The sequence below is a fragment of the Pyrus communis genome, chromosome 10 (genome assembly GCF_963583255.1).
Source record: "Pyrus communis chromosome 10, drPyrComm1.1, whole genome shotgun sequence".
Taxonomy (NCBI): Eukaryota; Viridiplantae; Streptophyta; class Magnoliopsida; order Rosales; family Rosaceae; genus Pyrus; species Pyrus communis.
The window spans coordinates 985,870-1,007,754 of NC_084812.1; the positions used below are offsets into that span (position 1 = coordinate 985,870).

The window sequence follows — 21,885 nt, forward strand, 5'->3', positions numbered from 1 at the left end:
GAGTTTTTTTTTTTTAATTCCTGATGTGATTTCTTGTGACACAAGCAATAGTCCTCGGTTTCAAAGTTGCACAGTTTTCTAACAAGTTCTTCCAATTTTCACACATTGTTTGCGTCTTCTCCAGAAATCTTTGTCCTCGCTGCGAGGATCACATCAAGCTTTAAAACCTGCGGGCTTAATTGTTCGAAGGAGCTCACCTGATCCGCTTTCAGCAGCCATCACAAGGAGCATAACAAGTTGCATTGCCAACACTCCAGGCCTCAACTCATCTCATACAATACTTAACCAAATTGGAAGAACTAATACTAATTTTCCAGGTTCACAGAATGACGAGTTCAATTCGGGAACTTGCGCCACATTAATTCTTGGATCCGCTCCTCTTCGCCAATTTTTTTTCGATCTTTATGGCCTCTCCACATAAGACGCAGAGGTTATACATTTCGATTAGGTCAGGTTTCTGCGTCTTCTGATGATAACAGGTTCCAAAATGAGACCCGAATTGATCTGTGGAGGCAACTTCTCATGGAGTCGACTCTATACATGCATAGGCCACCTGATAGCTTGTTAGAAGGTCCGACTTCATTTTTTGTCATAACAGCCAGCCGCGGAGTAAATTTTATTATGGTAAGCCTGGCATAACCATTAATCAATCTGCTGTGACATGCCTTGTATCATGATCAATTGATTGCTTTCCTTGTAAATACGTACATGAGCAGAACGCTGGAGCTACTTACCAACGACCTCTCCACTTCTCGATTGAAATGCGTAATCGTTCCGGAGCAATGTGGCTCGATGTGGATAGCATGTCATATGAGGTACACTCTCACATCGGAACTATCTTTGTTTATTAACTATCTTGATCGACAATGATTTGATGAGTATCGCTATTGTCATAATCTCTCTTGGTATCTGTAGGAACTATTGGCTTTAGAAGATCGTATAGGGTATGGCAGTACAAAAGAAAATACTCAGAAACACTTCTGCAGCATCTGTCAGGAGGATTTTGTAGAGGATGATGAACTAGGAACATTGGACTGCGGACAGGCTTCCACATTTCTTGCATTAAGCAATGGCTAGGGTATAAAAATGTGTGTCCTATGTGCAAATCTCCTGGTTTAAGTACTACGCTACCCTCATTTTCGCACATTCAAAGTCCGTAAACTAAAGTTTTTATGAAGTTGAAGAAGTATTTGGCGATTTCTCAATTTCACCAGGCTGGTTTAATTTACTTTCATTTTTTTGTCGGGCATAAAAAACAATGAGGAATCTCATGTACATGCTAAAAAAATTTCTCTTTCGTGCAGATTGGAACTTTATGTACAAAATGTATGTCTATGCACGATAACAAGATGAACAGAAACAGAATTGTTTAAATTACCATTCTAAGAAGTACAGTAAATCAAACCTGTACAAAAAATTGAAGTTAGGAAAAACAGGTCTAGCAAAATCATCGGTCGTAGCAGCAGCTTCTTTCTGATATTGGTTTACTGCCACTGCCAAAGGATACGATGTGCAGCTCCTCGTGTCAGTAAACTAGACACGCATCAACACCTAGCCTCATTCTTAATCAATCCTGTATGACATTGGGGGAACACTAAGTTGAGACATTAGGCTTGTTTTATGATGTTTTCAGTGGATGATTGTCGATCAAGTCATAAAGTTCGTCTCCAATTCCAAACCCTAGCATCCTAGCCATGTCACTAGTCTTCAATCTAGGTTTTGGAATGTCATGTTGCTTCAACCACGCGTACACAACAAAAACCTTCTGCATGACAAACAGCTCGAGTGCCTCGGGGTTGAAGACAACTCCCATCCTCATGTTCATCTACAAAGATGAGGGATTTCAAAAGTCAGGCCATTGAATAAGCATCACACTCTCCGACTTTTCCACAATGGCATTGTAACAAATTACAGAGAACTATTAATAGCGCTCCAAAATATTTGCACTGCCTAGAGCGCTAATAAAAGCTCCCTAGATTATGCTACCTGGTGTGGAACCAACATGGCAGACCAATCCAAGATGACCGGCAGCCAGGGATAAGAGGCATCACGTCTCAAAAACCAGAGCCTTATGTCAGTGAATTTTTGGACTGCATCTCCCTGCGTCTAAACCATTAATTTTATTTATTTTAAGTTTTATTTATTTATTTTTGTTAAATTTTCGTCTTGCCCATACCACAACACGAAACTATCATCTTCATGTTCTACAAAATGTATTTTTGGTGAAAATTTTCTTATAATCCATGCCAAAAAATTCGAAAATAAGGATATAAATATAAAAGGTATTTAAATCTAAATAAAGTAACGCAGGAAGAAAAAGAAATTCAATGGAAAAAGAAAAAGAAAAAAGTGGGGGAAAAAAATGTTACGATCGGTACTTAGACTATGATTCTCCTTGATGAGAGTCGCTAGCACAATAGCAATTATACATGTTTCTAATCGCTAGTATGGTAGCAATTGTACTTGTTTAAGGTCGCTAGTTTCATACTGATCCCACTTTTTTCGAATTTTTTCTTTTATTTTATTTCTCTTACCATAACTAAAAACTATCATATTCATGTTCTTCAAAATATATTTTCTCATGCTAAATCTATTATAATTAATATTTATACACTTGAAATTAACGATTTAAAACCTAAATTTAAAGTTACTCTCATATTTTCAACTTTAAAAATCAATAAAAAATAGTTTCAGGACCTAATAAACGGTATCACGTCCAAAGGTCTTCCAATATTTTCCTTAACTCCAATGCAAATATTTTCTAAAGCTAAAAATTTCAAATTTTCACAAAAACTATGATTTATAACCCATAGTTCTCTAATCGATGTTGAGAACTTTTACAATATTCGTTATAAGCCAAAGTTAGAGTCATTTTATTCGCACCACATGTTTCCTAAAATTAATTTAGCGTATTTCCAAGATTTTGGACACCTACAAATCTCTTTGGGAGGCCTCACTATTAGTTTTCATTTTTTATTCTTTCTATTTTTCAACTTTAAAAAATTAACGAGAAATAGTTCCGGGGCTTAATAAAGGATAAAATCACATCTAATGAACATTTTCGTTAATTCCCGCATAAAATATTTTCTAAAGCTAAAAGTTATTGTGACATCCCACACTGCCCAGGGGAGTGATCCTTATATGTATATTCTCATCCCTACCTAGCACGAGGCCTTTTGGGAGCTCACTAGCTTCGGGTTCCGTAGGAACTCCGAAGTTAAGCGAGAAGGGGGCTAGAGCAATCCCATGATGGGTTACCCACTGGGAAGTTGCTCGTGAGTTCCCAAAAACAAAAACCGTGAGGGAATGGTAAGCCCAAAGCGGACAATATCGTGCTACGGTAGTGGAGTGGGCCCGGGAAGTGATCCGGCCCGGGCTGAGATGTGACAAATTGGTATCAGAGCCTAACCCTGGTCGTGGTGTGCCGACGAGGACGTTGGACCCCTAAGGGGGGTGGATTATGACATCCCACACTGCCCAGGGGAGTGATCCTTATATGTATATTTCCATCCCTACCTAGGACGAGGCCTTTTGGGAGCTCACTGGCTTCAGGTTCCGTAGGAACTCTGAAGTTAAGCAAGAAGGGGGCTAGAGCAATCCCATGATGGGTTACCCACTGGAAAGTTGCTCGTGAGTTCCCAAAAACAAAAACCGTGAGGGAATGGTAAGCCCAAAGCGGACAATATCGTGCTACGGTAGTGGAGTGGGTCCGGGAAGTGATCCGCCCCGGGCCGGGATGTGACAGTTATGGTTTAGTAATTAATAATTATCATTTACTAATTAATTATATGTGGTTAATAAGTGTTCGGTTTAATGATTTTTCAATATTTATCGGAATCTAAATATTTTTAAATTAAAGTGTCTATAAAATTAAGTTTAGATAGTGTACAGAAATTTTTTTTAAAAAGTTACTTTAAAAAAATTAGCCTAAATTAATTTTTTAATTATTCTGAACTAAAATTTAATCTATTTGGAGCAAGAAAATTATTCCTGAATTAAAATTTAAATTGAAGTTTTTATTCGAGAGTTATAGTAGCGTCGACACATGAGCAAAAATCGAACAAAAAAATTGAAGGAAAAAAAAAAGCACAAATTAATAAAAAAAACTCACGGTATCAGTCACGCACTGTCACCTCCGCTAGGGCTTATACAAGGTTTACAAAAAAAAAAAAAAACACAAACCTTCATTTTCCCTCTCTCTCTCCCTCCCTCCCCCCCCCCCCCCCCCCCCTTCCATTGCCAAACTGCAAAACCTCGCAGGCCCATGTCCCGCCTTTTGAACATTCTCTCCTAGGGTTTCGACATTCTGCACCAGTCGCTCGGAGTACGAAATTACCAATCGACAAACCAACCATGGTGCTACCGAAGCAGCTGCTCGCCACCATCGAATCAGCCCTGCTGGGCCCGTCGCCGCCGAGCCCGTCTCAGAGAGTGGAGCTCATTCACGCCATTCGCAGCTCTCTATCCTCCTTCCAGTCCCTCCTCTCCTATCCGGTATTTTTGAATTGAAGTTGTACGTTGAGAGTTTCGAATTTGGAATTGTAGCTTAAAGTTTATTTCGTTTTCGAGTACTGTTATCTTAATGGTTTCCTGGATTTTACTGTAATTGCTGAATTGTATTGACTACATTTTGTAGCCTCCGAAACCCTCGGACCGGGCACAAGTTCAGTCAAAAGAAGTTAGGCTTCCTGATGGACCGCCAATTTCGCTTGATGACCAAGATGTTCAGATTGTATGTATACTGCTTCTTCCTTTTTGAATGGATAGAGTTTGAGCTATATTTTGCATGTTATCTCAATTTGATATGAGTTTTGATGTTATGTTGGAATTGGATCGTAGGCTTTGAAGTTGAGTGACGACCTCCATCTCAATGAGATAGACTGCGTCCGTTTGCTCATATCTGTTAATCAAGAGATAGATTTATGCTGTCTTTTGTTCATAATGATAGTCCATTGTCCTACAGTTTACATGTTGGAAGTATTACATGATTGTCTGGTTGTTTAATTGTATTTTTTATTCCGAGTGGGGCATAATGGAAAGAGAACCACTGGAAATTTTGCGTCTTGCAGCGGGGCTCTGGTACACTGAAAGAAGAGATCTATTAACTGCCCTCTATACAATATTTAGGGTATTCACTCTTTTATCCCTACTTATCATCCTAAAACCTTTTACTTATTGTTTGGATCATTACTTAAATGTGATTTCATACTAATGCTTTTGCAGGCTGTTGTGCTTGATCAGGGGCTTGAAGCTGATCTCGTGTCTGACATTCAGGAATACTTGGAAAATCTTATCAGTAATGGGCTAAGACAAAGATTGATATCTCTTATAAAGGTTTGGAAGCATCTCTCAACTTTTTTCTTACTTGTCACAGTGGTCGCGTGTTCTTTTGGTATAAATTTCACGATGATTGGCATTGTTCGATATAGTTTTGAGCATAGTTTTTGTGGGGTTTGATTATAGGAACTTAATCGAGAAGAACCAGCTGGCCTGGGTGGGCCTCACCCTGAGCACTATGTTCTAGATTCTAGAGGTGCTCTTGTGGGACGGCATGCTGTGGTATCTAGGGAGAGGCTCACACTTGGACATTGCCTTGTCCTTTCTGTTACGGTTGTGCGGACGAGTAAGCAACACGTACATCTTACGGGTTTTTTTACCACAGTGCTGTTTTTGCGCATACTGAATACTTACAACGCACTGTTAGATGCATGCAAAGAACTTACTGTTATTTCTTGTGAGTTTGACCTTATTTTGGTCTGAGTCTTATTTTGAAACTGTGTTCATTTTTTATTAGCTTTGCCTCCGTAATTAAACACTTACTGTTTGGGTTAATATTTGAACTTTGGGGCTGCAAGTGTGTGGAAGCCCAAAAACACTAATTAAAGGAAGAATTGCCCGAAGCCCAGCACCAAGCCCAGAGACAAATTGGCGCATCTCCATTAATGCACAAGCCATATGCCTATGATTTAAGTGTCAAGTGATGGGGACTAACTCACAATCAGCCAAAAAGGACTTTTCGGTGGCAATACAAGTAAAAAGCTGATGACTTACTACCTTTCAATTGCTTTCAGGCAAGAATAAAGCTACAGAAATCGGGCTAATCTACCTATAAAAGGAGGAAGAGGCCCCAGACACAAGGACACTCAACCAATCAAACAAATAAACATACAAACTCTGCTTTCAAGCCAAATTTGCATCTAAAAGTTGTAATCAACCCAGATCTCAATCCTTTCAAGATCATTCCCCACAAAAGCCATCTTTTGTCTAGTTTAGAAGCTCTGATATTATCCCTAGTGGCGTAGTATCGATTCCCTTGTGTAAACTTGTTTACCCGTAGTATCAATTCCCTTGTGTAAACTTGTTTACCATCCATCCATTCTTAGCATATAAACCCTGTAAACTCAAAAGAGAAATGATTGCAAGAAGTTCAACTTTACCCAACAACGTGAAATCTTGCTCAATGTTTTTTGTTTGTTTGATAAGTTAATAGATCTACTACTTAATGTATTCTCCAGCATGTATTCAAGTCATATCCATTTGTTTTCCTACTTTAAGAGTCTCATTTGTGCTTGGATCTGGTCACCTAAATGAATATGCCTTCATTTAAAACCAATCAAGAATCGAGTAGATGACTTAAGGGGATCTGGACTCCCCTCACTCGAACATACAAGACTATGAACTGAAAGTCCTTGGTCACAAGGTAAGAAAAAGAACTTAATGTGGACTTAACCCATCCACGACAATCCTTTGACAACAAGAAGTCCGAGTAACTTTGGGCGCAAGTAATCGACTAAAGCACACTTGTTCTACATCTGTTATTCTGAGGTAGCAATGGCACGCCTAGCACTCAGTTAGTTTTGATTGCGAGCCTCAAGGCCTACACCTAAGGCCCTACAAAGGCACCTTTCAAAACTAACTTTATCCTCTTATTGTAGTACATCAGCAAGCAAGAACCCGACTACATATCCAAATTGCCAATCCCTTGGGGAGCTATGCTAAGAGCTGAGGAGCCATCTCCGGAGAAATCTTCGCCCGAACACTTACTAAGCACCAAACACTATTTTTTTTTTTTTTTTTAAATTGTGTTCATTTTTTATTTTGAATTGGAGAACCATATTGAAACTAAGTCTTACCTTATTTCGAAGCAGGTTCGAGAATCGAACAATTGCAGGTTAATATGTTTCATACTTCCTGTCAATTAACCGGTAAAATATAAGGAAAACTAATGAAAACGGCTTGAAAATTTTGAGTTTTAACGATAAGGACAAAACAAAGTGTAAAGTGAATAGTACCAAGATTGACTTTTTAGTGTAAAAATGTGGTTTTTCGTCAAAATGAACAGTACCGAGAGTTTTTCGTTAAAGTTCCCTAAAATATATTCGTTCATCTCTCCGTTGCATTAAATTATGAAAAATAAAATAAGATAGTTACATAAAATTATGAAAAATAAATTGGATACCTCCTCAAATATCCTCAAAATTCACCATTTTATAAAAGGAGTTGAGCATATTAATCATTTCTTCTGCTTGTGGATGAAAAAGATCACCAACAAAGAATTCTTCGGCCACGCCATTTACCTCTATCACTGTCACATATCGGCCCGAGGTGGATCACTTCCTAGGCCGGCTCCACCACCGTAGTACAATATTGTCCGCTTTGGGTCCCGACCACGCCCTCACGATTTTGTTTCTAGGAACTCACACGAGAACTTCCCGATGGGTCACCTATCCTGGGAATGCTCTCACGCGCTACTCGCTTAACTTCGGAGTTCTCATAAAACCCGAAGCCAGTGAGCTCCCAAAAGGCCTCATGCTATGTAGGGATGGGAATATACATATAAGGATCATTCCCCTATGTGATGTGGGATGTCACAATCCACCCCACTTAGGGGCCTGACATCCTCGTCGGCACACACGCGACCAGGGTTAGGCTCTGATACCAAATTGTCACATCCCAACCCGGGACGGATCATTTCCCGAGCCCGCTCCACCACCGTAGCACGATATTGTCCGCTTTGGGCCCTGACCACGCCCTCACGGTTTTGTTTATGGGAACTCACACGAGAACTCCCCGATGGGTCACCCATCCTGGGAATGCTCTCGCGCGCTACTCACTTAACTTCGGAGTTCCCATAGAACCCGAAGCCAGTGAGCTCCCAAAAGGCCTCGTGCTAGGTAGGGATGAGAATATACATATAAGGATCATTCCCCTGGGCAATGTGGGATGTCACAATCACATTGGAACTAGGTTTCTTCTTCATTCCCGCTGCATAGATCATATTTTTGACTCTCTTTCGCCTCCAATTCCCAGCCAGCTTCCTTGTACATGTTATACGAAAGAACATGAATGCCACAGTCAGCTACTCCCATATCTGCAAGCTTCTTCCAAGTTCTGTCACCAACTTCAACATTCCCATGAACTCTACATGCAACCAGTAATGCTCCCCACACGTTGGCATCCCCTCTTCCTAGCCCTCACATCTTGTCCTCTATAAATTTCTCAGCTTCCTCCACCATGCCTGCTTTGGCCAATAGGTCAACAATGCAAGCGTAATATTCAAGCCCAGGTTCAACCTCGTAAAGGGTCTCCATTTGATCAAACAATTCCAGGCCCTTGTCAACCATTTTTGCACGTGTGCAAGCCAAGAGAACGGCAACAAATGTGGTCTCTGTGGGTTGTATCCTATCTAAAACCATTTTATTGAAGAGTTCAAGTGATTTCAATGCATCCCCATTAACTGCAACTCCAGCGATCATAACGTTCCACGTTTTAGCATCCTTGTTAAGAATGCCCTCAAAAACCCGTAATGCTGCTTCCACATATCCGCATTTCGAGTACATATCAACCAGAGCAGCGGCCAATCTCGTGTTCAATTCAAGATTGCACCTTTTAGCATAGGAGTGCACCTCACAGTCCTTGTGTGACCGCATCAAGATGGGCAGAGGCAGTCAGAACACTAACAAGAACCGACTCATTAGGCTTTGTGCCTGCTTCTTGCATTTGCCTAAATAAAGAAAGCATCTCCCTGAAGTCATTCACCCGAGAATACGCAGCCATCATCGCACTCCAAGATATGGTGTTTCTCTCCGGCATTTCATCAAACAAAGCTCGGGCATTCTTAACATTCCTTGTCTTCCCATAACCGTCAATCATTGCCGTCCACACTACCACATCCCTGTTAGGAGTTTTATCAAACACCATCTTTGCAGTTTCCATATCATAGATTACGGCATAAAACTCAATCAGCGAGCTAATAACAAAAGGGTCGTCACCATACCCGAACTGAATCACATGACTATGAACTAATCAACCACTAAGCTTCAAATTCAGTGCGAGAATCGTGCACGCTTTAATCAACGGCGGAAAAGTGTAGTTATTCGGAACAAACCCATAATTCAACGTCTAAATAGTACAAAATGGCGGGAACAGCGAGTGCGACTGAACACATCCTCTGATCATGGTGTTGTACATGAAGATGTTGCGGTGGTTATGGTGCTGCTTGAAAATTGAGCACGCTTAGGATAAAAAGGAAGCATCTTTGGAGGTTGCTGCTGCGGAGAGGAGCGGAGCAATGGTTTACAGGTTTTCAGGTAGATGGCATGTAAGGATGTGGGCGTGGATTTGCTTGAGCTGGTTTAGGGTTTTGCATTTTTGTGGAAGGGAAACAAGGTCGTTGCTTCTAACGGTTTTCTGAATCATATGAATTGGCGGGTTACCCTTTGGGCGGTCCTAAGAAGAGTCTGGAGATAAGGGGTGTTTACAATTACAACTTGGTTCAAACTTGGATTTAGTAATACGGTTTAGTGGTAATCTTCTTCACTAGTAAGTGATAAGTTTTAAGTTCAATTCTCGTCAATGGTGAATTTGAACCACATTATTGCTAGTCCACTCTCATCTCCTTAATGTAGATAATATCGTTTGTTAAAAAAATAATAATAATCACTCTTCATTTGTAAGAAAGATGTCTTAAGTTCGATTCTTGCCAAAAGTGAATTTGAATCACATTGCTAACCCATTGTGAGACTTAGCCCACTCCTCTACCCTTTTAATGTAGATAATATCATTTGTTCAAAATAATAATAATAATAATAATAATCACGGTCTTCATTTGTAATTAAGAAGTCTTAGGTTCGATTTTCTCCAAAGGCAAATTTGAACCACATTATTATTACTCCATTGTGAGGCTAAGCTCACATTCTCCCCTTAATGTAGAAATTTCGTTTGTTCAAAAAAAAAAGTCAAAGTATATTTCAAAATTATTTTTAAATTGTTAATAATAGAAGTTTTTTAAATCAAATTACATTTTAGCCCTTCAAGTTTGGGTTCAATTTCAATCCCATACAACATTTTTAAAACATTTCAATTTCATACATTTAGTTATTATTTCAGTTCAATTTCATACAACAGTAAGAAAACATGTAAAACGAGGTAGGCCCAGCGCACGAAAATTGCAACATGCAAAACAAGGCAATCTCAACACACGAACAAAATTGGCATGCAAAACGAGCTCGGCAAGGCGCACGAAAAATGAGACGGGCCGGTGCATGCAAAATGAAGCGAATTGATGCATGCAAAACGATGCAGCCCCAGGCACATTGTTGCCCGCACAAAGAATGGTGTCAGGGTGAAGCATATATAAGCCACTATCCATACAGGATAAGGTTTAGTTTTAATCTCACGGGTCAACTATTGTTGCCGATACAAACAAATTGTGTCAAGGGTAGGGCGTTTATATGGGGTATGGTTTAGTTTTAATATCACGTGTCAACCATGGTCCGTCGTACGAAACATAGGTGCCAAGGGTAAGGCATTTATAGGGGGTGTGTTTAGTTTTAATTCCAAGGGTCAACCGTTGTTGCATGCATGAAGCATCTGTGTCAGAAGAGGGCATTTATAGGTCATTATCAATAGGGGTATGGTTTCGTTTTAATCTCAATGTCAATCATAGTTGGCCAGACAAAGCTTTGTTGCCTAGGGTAGGCATATTATAAGTCATTATCAACCATGATAGGATTCACACTAAAGTCATAAGTTGTAACAGAGTAACCTCTATTTAAGGGACAAAAAACATTTCTCCGCTGTGTTGTGGTGAAGGAAAAAAATTCAAGTGCGTCGGGCAATAAAATGCGCCGAACTCAGGGTGTTATTATTAACACACCCCTAAACACTTGAACTCAGGGTGTTACTATTCACGTGCCCCTAAACACTAAACCTCATGGGCCTTCACTGCTTTTACTACGCCTTGAGCTTTCTAGTGGGCATAAGTTCGGGCATGGGCGTGAGTTTGGACTGCTTTTAAACCATTAATTTTATTTATTTTAAGTTTTATTTTTTTATTTTTGTTAAATTTTCGTCTTGCCCATACTACAACACGAAACTATCATCTTCATGTTCTACAAAATGTATTTTTGGTGAAAATTTTCTTATAACCATGTCAAAAAATTTGAAAATAAGGATATAAATATAAAAGGTATTTGAATCTAAATAAAGTAACGCAGGAAGAAAAAGAAATTCAATGGAAAAAGCAAAAGAAAAAGGAGGGGAAAAAATGTTACGATCGGTACTTTTATACCGATCATCTTTGAAAGGAGTTGCTATCTTGGTAGCGATTTTCTTCTTTAAATCGCTAGCGTTCTAGCAATTACAATGAAATAAAGTCGCTACATTCATACCGATCGCCCTATTTTCAAAATTTTCCTTTTTATTTTTTTATTTTATTTCTCTTACCATAACTACAAACTATCATATTCATGCTCTTCAAAATATATTTTCCCATGCTAAATCTATTATAATTAATATTTAAACACTTGAAATTAACGATTTAAAACCTAAATTTAAAGATACTTTCATATTTTCATCTTTAAAAATTAATAAAAAATAGTTTCAGGACCTAATAGACGGTATCAAGTCCAAAGGTCTTCCAATATTTTCCTTAACTCCGACGCAAATATTTCCTAAAGCTAAAAATTTCAAATTTTCACAAAAACTATGATTTATAACCCATATTTCTCTAACTGATGTTGAGAACTTTTACAATATTCGTTATAAGCCAAAGTTAGAGTCATTTTACTTGCATAACATGTTTCCTAAAATTAATTTAGCACAGTTCCAAGATTTTGGACACCTACAAATCTCTTTGGGAGACCCCACTGTTAGTTTTCATTTTTTTTCTTCTACTTTTCAACTTAAAAAAATTATGGATAGTTCTCGAGGATCACGTGGATCTTCTCCCGTGTAGTTGATGGTAAAACCAATTGTGCGTTCAAGAAACTCTTTTGGCGTGGCTAATTACAACAACATTAGCAGTAAAACTCCATTAGGGTTTGCATAAAAGTCAATCATGAAGTTTAACTTTGTTAAGCTAATGCTTAACTCGTTAATGAAATTACCTGATGAAGGAGTGGTAATCCTAGTTGCAGTATGAAATGGAGATAAATCAAGACCTCGAATTATATCATTGTCAATAACTATTTCGAAACGGCCTTCACTTGATGGCATTGGAGGTTCAACTTTGCTAGATGTGTCTGCCAATGACAAACATTTTAGAGCCAGATTTAACCAAGTTTTCATATCCAATATTGTGTCTTCTATATCTTATTAAAGCACCTAAATTTTGAGTGTGATGGTCGCACCGTCCCTTTGTGCTACTAGTTTACATGTTAAATATGAGTGGGAACGACAAAAATAGTGTGTTTCCGAGGTGTAGTTACAATACTAATGCGTAAGATGAGATATAAATGGATTCTTGATCATTGGATTAGTAGTTCGTCACATTCTTGTCCCTCATTTGCGCTAAATCGTCATATTAATAAATAGATACACGTGTTATAATATGTAGCAGTGCAACAACCACATTGAAAATTTACTCGTCTAAAAGAGTATGTGATTGTTAGCATGAAATAAAAATTACTACAAAAGATGAAGGGACAGAAACATTAACCGGAGAAACCAAATTAAGGAAAGGTCATACCTTCTTCTTCATCATATGAAGAGATGTCAAAATTCCTAGATGGGTTGAAGGCAACTGATACTGCCGTCTGTCCCTGCTGCCTGTTTAACTGTGAAATGGCCAAAGAGGCCATGGAATCTGAGATTGGTTTGAGGGGAACCCATGGAATAGGAGAGGCTATTATGGTCTGTCTCGAAGAACAACTGGGAAGCAGAGTTTGGAAGAATGCAGTCATTGCTGCAGACTGCAGTGTGCGAACTGATATGGTCTCAGACAATACAGTTTCTTGTGGCCTTATGTTTTGAGTGCTCATATCCCCTTGTGGGTTTTTTATTCCATGCATCACAGATCTATTTCAAGTTTGCCCACTATCTATGCATTTCTTGGGTTGGGCCATTTTAAAGTTCATTATGTAGGGTGGTTGGTGTTTTTGAGCCCCATAATGAGAAGATAATTTTTTATGTGTCTAAAACACGGAATGATATATTATATGTTATTATATAAGTAAAAGAAGTTTTTTATTTTTTTTCAAGTGTCCATCCATTTAGATAACGACATATAATGTATGTGTCCGCGTTCCGAGGCACACTTAAAAATCTCTCTATAATGAGGAGCTAATAATGTGGACCATTCTTTTAGTATAAACCGACATTCAAAGTTTAAATTTAACCGTTGCACGAGTTGTGAGATGCATACCTGTGATTTGCCTACTTTCATTTTTAGCTTATACCAACTTCAAAGTCGCTTGATACAAAATAAAATTAAAAATAGAAACCCTAAAAGCCTAATGGCTTGTTTAAAAGTGTTTTTAAAATAACTAAAAGTGTTTATGGTGAAAATATTTTTAGAATTAATTCTTAATAAAAATGCAAGTGAGTCCTGAAAAAAAAAAAAAAAACACTTGAAGTGTTTAACTTGTGCTTCTTGCATGAAGCACTTAAAATGTTTTTGAAACCCCAAAACATTTTACTTATAAATGCTTTTAATTATTTTAAAGGGCTTTTAAACAAACCCATACATGTTTCTAAGTTTCCCAATTGCGACATAACGTTCTTGTGTACAAACTACAGCCTGCCACCACCATTAAAAGTGCCAACCACATGGAATGATGCATATTGTCAATCCATCCACATGAAAATAAGAATTGAGATATTACTTTTTAGTTTTGTTTGGCCAACAGAAAATATAATTCAATTTCGTGTTATGAACATCTTAGTTTTAATATTATTAAATAAATCCTTAGAACTCTATAGCTGGCATGTTACATGTATATTAATTTTGGCATGTCAACATAAGGTTGACGATTTCAAAGGAAAACGTGTGTCGTGATGATGCAGTGTGTTTCCAACACCTCACACTCATAAACTTTATATTATTATGCATGCCATTTACACAAAAAGCACCCAAAACTATATTATATGCACAAAAATTATTCAAAACAACTGTTCAAATTATTTCATAATATTCAACTTTTGTTGCTAAGTAATCATCACGCGGTGATCAAGCGATTGTGATCAACGGTAGGTTGAAATGTCTCTGTGAATCTTACTGACAGCTTAAAAAGTGAACTGTCATGATGAAGTCTCTGTGAGTTTTCTCGGCTACCGAAAAGTGGATTCTTGTGGCAAATCCTCTAACTCGTCTCCTTTTAAGAATTTTTGTTTTGCTACTAAATTTCTCTTAATGATAGTAATCATACGTTAACACACACACACATGATTTAGATCAGATAGTGTACTAGTGTAAACGCAAGTTAAATCAATTAGTCATAATACTGAATAAGATGCTTTACACTCAAGTTTAGTTATTTTCTTTTTCCGTGAATCAAAGTAAGATATGATATCGATTTGGAATAAAAAAGACAGAGATTTCATCTTAAAGTTGCCAAATGATCTTATTGATAAGATTTTGGCTGTAACCCAATTCGACCACTATGGACTCGACCACAAAAATAAATGGCCCCAATTCATCGAAGAAAACAAATAACTATATATATTCACCACCACACAATTCATACGTCTTGAATGTTAATTCAAATTATCTCTAATTTTACGGACGGAAGTGACGGAGAACATAATTTGTTTGTTTAAAAAAATTGAGAGAGAAATATGAGCCCGTGATGTTTATGAGATGCGCCAGTAAGATGAATAATTAGGAGTTGTAAAATTTAAAAGGAGTTGTTCAATTTATTATGTCATCAGCTCTGAACCGCGAGATCCGAAAAATATTGATTCCTTGAATGTTTGCGTAGTTTTTGTTTCATTCTTGTTCTTAATTTAACAAACACATCAAACATTTCTATATATATATATATCTAGGGAAGTGTTATTCGTGTTTCAAAAATCTCATTTTATACTCCTCATAGCTGTATTTTTTTTTTCAAATATAGAAAGTTTTGAATGTAAAATGAAAATTTTAAAATGTCAATAACAATTATATATATATATATATCACTCCAATCACGTTTTCGAGTTTTCTTCCTCTTTTATTTTTTAATATTTGGTTAATTTAAGGCTCTAATTTTTTTGAACTGTTCAAATATAATTATCATGTGTTTGTGATGGTCCACATTCAAGTTTAATAGCAATTATACCCTCTTCATTTGCTATAAAGAACCATTATATTCAATAATTTCTAATAATACGTAGAAAGATTCAGACTTTGAATAACTTGACTAACTACTTAGGAGGGTGTATTCAACTAAGAATCTGATAGAGTTTAATGTAATTATTGACTTCCATGAATTTCATGGATTTTAATTGATTCACATAGAATTCGGTGCATTGTAAAAAGATTTGATATGAATTCCGTCGTGAAGTTCAATAGATTTTTATGAAGTCTAATAGACTCATTGGGCAATTTTTTTTTTTTTTTTTTGGATAAGAGTAAAATTTTTATTGAACTTATTGGAATGCAAGCCACACATTCAATTCTTGCACATATTATATCGTCGGCTAAACTTTTGCCTCTCAAATTATTCACTTTTTATTTTTCTTTTCTTTGAGCTGTAACTATCCAAACCAAGCAAAAAAAAACACAATATACCTTGAGACTTTGTCATCTGGGTCTGCCAAAAATTTAGAATTCTGTTGATATCGTTGCTTCATCCATCTCAGCCGACTCGTATATTGACTATAATTTTTGTTGCACCAAAGTTTTTCATTAAGAACAGGAAATATCATCGTTTCTACTAATTGCTTGCTAAACGAACCATTAGCATCACGCCATCCTCGCTTGGCAGCATCAACCATTAGTTCTAACGAAGTTTTGCTTTCTATGGAGGACCATTGGTTATACTGTTTGCCCCTTCCTTGAGGTAAATCTCCCATTTCGAAATTAGACGAAGCTAGCACTGACATTAATTTTTAAGCAAACACACATTAATCCAAAAGGATTATGAATCATTGTTAAAATTTGACAAACTAGATGAAAAATCATGTAAAACCTATATTCCAAGACATGATTGATAAAATTGTCGAGTCCTTGTTTTGCAAGTTATATAATCCCAGAAATAAAAAGAAAAATTATGTAATCAAAATTTTCATACTCATAATGAATCATTGAGAAAAATACATAGCATATTGTGTGTATTACCGAGAGAAAGGTTTTTGAAGAAGCTGTTCGTATTCTGTGGTCGGGTTTGAAGGAGAAATCAAGTTGAAATATGGAGGAGGGTGCCTGATTTATGAGGGCCATTGATATTTATACCTCACGCTTTAGAATACATCAAAATCGATAAATTTATTGAATCCAATAAATTCCATGACTTTTAAAATACTCACAGATTTGGAAAGTCAACCTAAGAATATGGTTGAATATCACCAGACTTTGAATGACTCTTTATAAATATAAATTGAATACAATCTGCATCTGACTGATTCAATTAAAATCTTAATTGAATACCCATTAATTTTCAAACTCCTTTAAAATCTCACATAATCCTAATTGAATACAATCCTCTTAGTATTATAGGGAAAATTATTTTTACTATAAAAGCAATATCGAAGGATGAGAAATTGAACTCGAAACCTTAGCTCAATAATAAATATTCCTAACAACTGAGCTACAAACTCCTGCTTCGTACAAAATTTCTTGAACTTCAATAAGGCAAACACACGTCACGCTCCACTAATTTGAGCAAATTTTCTTTACCTTTATCCATTTTCTTCTTCTCTAATCAATATATCAGGACTGCTGTTTTATCAGAAACATTGGCCACCTACTGAAGCAGTAATTAATTAGATATTTTGAGCTACAATAAATAGAAGATTCTCAGTATGTTAGGAACATTCTCAGTATGTTAGGAACACTGCCAGATATATCAAGTGTCATAATTTTTTTTCAAGTTTCTAACGAATTATATTATTACACTTGATGTACGAGATCGTGTTTTCACATATTGAATTTTTTTTTTCCAATAAATCATACATTTACCAAAACACACACATTATAATTGGTATATTAAGAAAAGGTAAAAAAAAAATTCTTAAAATAAAGCAGATCCTTTTTTTTTTTTTTACAAAATAAAGTTTTTTTTTTTTTTTTTTTGTCAAAAGAGAGGTGGTTGTGAGTCTTGTCACTTATAAAACAAGATTTGCTTTTAAATGATAGTGTTTATGTCCAATTTTACATTTGAAAACCTGAGTAATTAATTTTGTTATTTTACGAGAAATTTTTTATTGAGTTCAGAGCATAGACGGTACATTACATGTCATTATACAATTGAAAACCTGAGTAATTAATTTTGATAGTGTTTTTTTTTTTTGTCAAAAGAGAGGGTGGTTGTGAGTCTTGTCACTTATAAAACAAGATTTGCTTTTAAATGATAGTGTTTATGTCCAATTTTATATTTGAAAACCTAAGTAATTAATTTTGCTCAGAGCATAGATGGTCCATTACATGTCATTATACAATTAAAAAAATATATATTTTTTTACAAATATCTTTTTAATTATATAATAACATGTGACGTACCGTACTTATTCGCAACGTTTAAATATTTCAAATACACTGTTATTCGCAACATTTATTCCCAAAAACAAAGCAAACAAAAGTAATTCTAAAAAATATTCTTTCTACATAAAATAATTAAAATCTAAATGAGAAACAGAGAAAAATATAAAAGGGGCATTTTCGTCATGATAAAAACACCGACAGAGTTCATTTTTGCGAGTCAGTGCCCGTTGCTGTCCGTGGAAATCGAAAGGACCACAAGAACACAGCTTGAAAGAAAAACAGTAGTAAATTATCATATACATATATATACACATATATCTCTCACTCTCTCTCTCTCTCTCTCTCTCTCTCGTTAAGCAAACGGATATAAGCAAATGGACGCGGCTTTCCTCTGATAATTTCCGAAACGTTTCCTCTATCCTTCTGGAAATTTCTTCGTCTGCAATCTAAAAACTCAAAAACCCAATTCAAAATGCCTGGTTTTAGATCGAACCCACCAAAAAGTTTGCTCTTTTTTCTCAGTTTTTGCCTCCTCGTTGCTTTCACTTCAGCAAGCTCTCACATTTCCCACACAGGTAGAGTGGGGTTTCTGAAACAGTTTTTTTTTTTTTTTTTTTTTTTCTTTTGTTCTTTGAGGAAATGGGATTTTGAATCTTGAATTTGGGGTTACTCTTGTGATTGTTTCAGGTGGTGGGAGAGGGGATGATGATGCTGGTGGGTCGGTAGTATGGGAAACAAGGAGGTCGCTTGCAAGCGGAACTGCCCAGAACTCGTCTCTGCTGTTGGCTGAGGAGAGGACGCGCAGGAGGGACCCACTTGATAGTTTTAATAAATACAACGGTGGGTGGAATATCAGCAATGAGCATTACTGGGCTGTGAGTTCTCGCAACTCTTTTGATTAAGTTTTATAATTTGGCTGTTTTTTTGTTATTTTTGTGATTTGGGTTTTTCTGAATTTATGAGCTATGGTATAATTCTGTTGTTTTGGGGGTGTTTTGCTGCTGTGATGGATGATTGAATTATACTAAATGTTCCTTAAGAACTTAATTGGATGAAGACTTGGACTTTCCAAGCAAATGCCATTCTATATCTGCTGGGGTATGAATTTTTCCTCAGCTGAAAGTCCTTGGAGGGCCGGAGGCACCCGAGCTCATGTTCCTCGCACTTAGAATCAAACGATGAACCATACCCCTCTCTGCACCCCAACTATGAATTGTAGCATATTTTTTCTGCAGATTAATGCAATCACAACATTATTTTTTAATTTTTAACTTACATTGTGGTTTTGTTTAAAACTAATTTGGTATCTAATTGTCTTTCCATTGATTTTTATGCTTACAAAGAAAGACCATGTCTTTATACTTCAAAGATGCAGGTCTTGAACTCTGTCATGATGTTGTTCATGAATAAATTATTTTTGTGCGGTATCCTGTCTTTATGCAGGCTTTGAATGCTTCCAAGAATGTTATCCATTGACTAATTATGATATCATATCTTTTCGTTGATTTTCAAATCCTTTTTTTTTTTTTTTTTTTTTTTCTTTTGGACTTTGTTTGGAGATTGGAATGTATATTTAATACGTATCTGAACGGTATGGTAACATTGGTTATTAATTTTTTATGCAGTCTGTTGGTTTCACTGCGGTTCCCTTCTTTGCCATTGCTGCTGTCTGGTTTGTGATTTTTGGGCTGAGCTTGTCCCTTATCTGTCTCTGTTACTGCTGTTGTCCACGGGAGCCTTATGGTTATTCTAGAACATGCTATGCTCTCTCCCTCATCCTACTTATTTTGTTCACCCTTGCGGCAATGCAAGTCTCTCTCCCTCCCTCTCTCCACAGTTCATAGTAACTATATTTGATACCAATGGACAAGTACTATATTTTTTTGTGAACTGATGACATCCTTTAATTTTTATCTTGGTCCATAGTGTTGGATGCATTGTTCTGTACACTGGTCAGGGAAAGTTCCACAGCAGCACAACAAAGACGTTGGATTATGTTGTGAGTCAAGCTGATAAGACTGTTGAAAGCCTCAGGAATTTGTCAGGTTATCTTGGTGCAGCTAAGCGGATTGGGGTTCACTCTGTATTTCTGCCTTCCAACGTTCAGAGTAACATTGACAATATTATGACAAAGCTCGACTCTGCTTCCAGTACACTTGATGATAAAAGTGAAAAGAATTCTAAGAGTATACAAGATGTCTTGGATAGCGTGTAAGTATGTTCTAAAAGTTCTGGAACTTGTGCTCACAATGCTGTGTGTAATATTTGTCTCTCGCTATATATTGCAGGGGACTGGCTCTCATTATTGTTGCTGCTGTTATGCTCTTTTTGGCCTTCCTTGGATTTGGTTAGTCTTTTCACTTTCCTTTGATTAGAGGCACAGATTTTGAAGATTTGACTATTATTCTTATATTTTTCTTCTTTTTACTACTTGCAGTATTCTCCATTTTCGGGTGGCAAGCCCTTGTATACTTGTAAGTGAAAGCTGTTTCCTTTTTATTTTAACATCTTCAAATTTTGGAAGCATTTGTATCCTAGTCCTCAAACATTTGTTCACATCCACTTACCTCTTTTATGCAGTTTGGTGATTGTTGGGTGGGTTCTTGTTGCGGGTACATTCATATTATGCGGTGTATTTCTCCTTCTCCATAAGTAAGTACTATTTGGCTATGATCACATCATATACTTTCTAAGTCGCACCTATGTTCGTGTCATTGGGTCTAGCTGATGACTGTTCTGTTGTGTTGTTTTCTAATCTGTCTTCTGTTCCTCTTAACTTCTCGTCCTATGTATATAGTGTGGTTGCAGATTCATGCGTTTCCATGGATGAGTGGGTCCAGAATCCCACATCTCACACTGCATTGGATGATATCCTCCCATGTGTGGACAATGCTACTGCCCAACAGACTGCGATACAGGCCAAGGATGTAACCCACCAACTTGTTACTGTGGTTAATCGTGTCATCAACAATGTCTCAAACGTTAATTATCCACCTATTGCCGGACCTGTATATTTTAATCAGTCTGGCCCACGACTACCTGTTCTTTGCAACCCTTTCAATTCTGACCTCTCTGATCGACAGTGTGCCCCTGGTGAGGTGGAACTGAAAAATGCCACCCAGGTAATATAAATGAAGCATCGAAGTTGATATAAACATTTCCTACATCTTTCTGTTAGTTCGGTAAAAACTACTAAGATTTGCATTTTTTGTTTCAAGCAGGTATGGAAGCGTTATGTCTGCGAGGCTTCTGCAACTGGTATCTGTAGGACAGTTGGCCGGTTGAATCCAATCATCTATAGCCAAATGGAAGCTGCAAGAAACGTGAGTTATGGTCTGTATCGTTACGGTCCATTCCTGGTTGATCTGCAAGACTGCACATTTGTTAGGGTTACGTTCACCGACATAAGTAAAAACAATTGTCCTAGTCTGCGAAAACATAGTGAGTGGATCTACATTGGCTTAGTAATGGTATCTGCAGCCGTGATGTTGTCACTGATCTTCTGGGTGATCTATGCAAGGGAGCGAAGGCATCGAGTGTACACTAAAAAGTTTGCATCTGCTAAAGCCGCCGAGGAATTCGAAGACAAGGGTGCTTAAAGGTTTCCATGTATAAGTGGGCATCGTACTTGGGTAAAAATATGTTTTCGTCCATGTACATTCGAGTGATTTTACCTTCGGAGTTCTTTTGTACATTGTGGTTTGGTTTTATTACTATGCAGTACTCATTTGTGCTTCCTCAGAAACTCCATTAGACAAAGCAGTAATATTTCGGAGCTGTCATTCTATTACACTAGTTCTATTACATTTTAGAAGTCCAGATAAACAATGCCCTTTACAATCTAACTGCCGCGAACCAAATATACTAGCATCTTTGCATGCGCGCTTTTTGTCAGCACCACACGTTCTTATATATACTCTCATTGACCATGGTCAAATTAAAACCAAACAAAATCCTAAATATCCGTGCAATTAAACTCT

The 21,885-nt window shown here is 37.0% G+C and overlaps 2 protein-coding genes and 1 pseudogene across 2 annotated transcripts; 1 reads left to right on the plus strand and 2 right to left on the minus strand.

Moving 5' to 3' along the window:
- Positions 1-1,618: 1,618 nt before the first annotated feature.
- On the minus strand, positions 1,619-13,184 carry LOC137746740 (protein CHLORORESPIRATORY REDUCTION 6, chloroplastic-like). Its single transcript, XM_068486750.1, has 5 exons — positions 12,971-13,184; positions 12,390-12,524; positions 12,186-12,284; positions 1,987-2,090; positions 1,619-1,825 (listed from the first exon to the last, which is right to left on the minus strand). The coding sequence occupies exons 1-5, from the start codon at positions 13,182-13,184 to the stop codon at positions 1,619-1,621; spliced, it is 759 nt and encodes a 252-aa protein (XP_068342851.1).
- On the minus strand, positions 7,464-9,699 carry LOC137746744 (pentatricopeptide repeat-containing protein At5g06540-like; annotated as a pseudogene).
- A 5,051-nt stretch (positions 13,185-18,235) lies between the features above and the next one.
- On the plus strand, positions 18,236-21,695 carry LOC137747310 (uncharacterized). The gene is made up of 9 exons (XM_068487401.1): positions 18,236-18,480; positions 18,593-18,780; positions 19,531-19,712; positions 19,832-20,116; positions 20,194-20,252; positions 20,343-20,379; positions 20,486-20,557; positions 20,703-21,027; positions 21,127-21,695. Exons 1-9 carry the CDS (start codon positions 18,378-18,380, stop codon positions 21,502-21,504), a joined length of 1,629 nt encoding a protein of 542 aa, XP_068343502.1. The 5' UTR covers positions 18,236-18,377; the 3' UTR covers positions 21,505-21,695.
- The last annotated feature ends 190 nt before the right edge of the window (positions 21,696-21,885 follow it).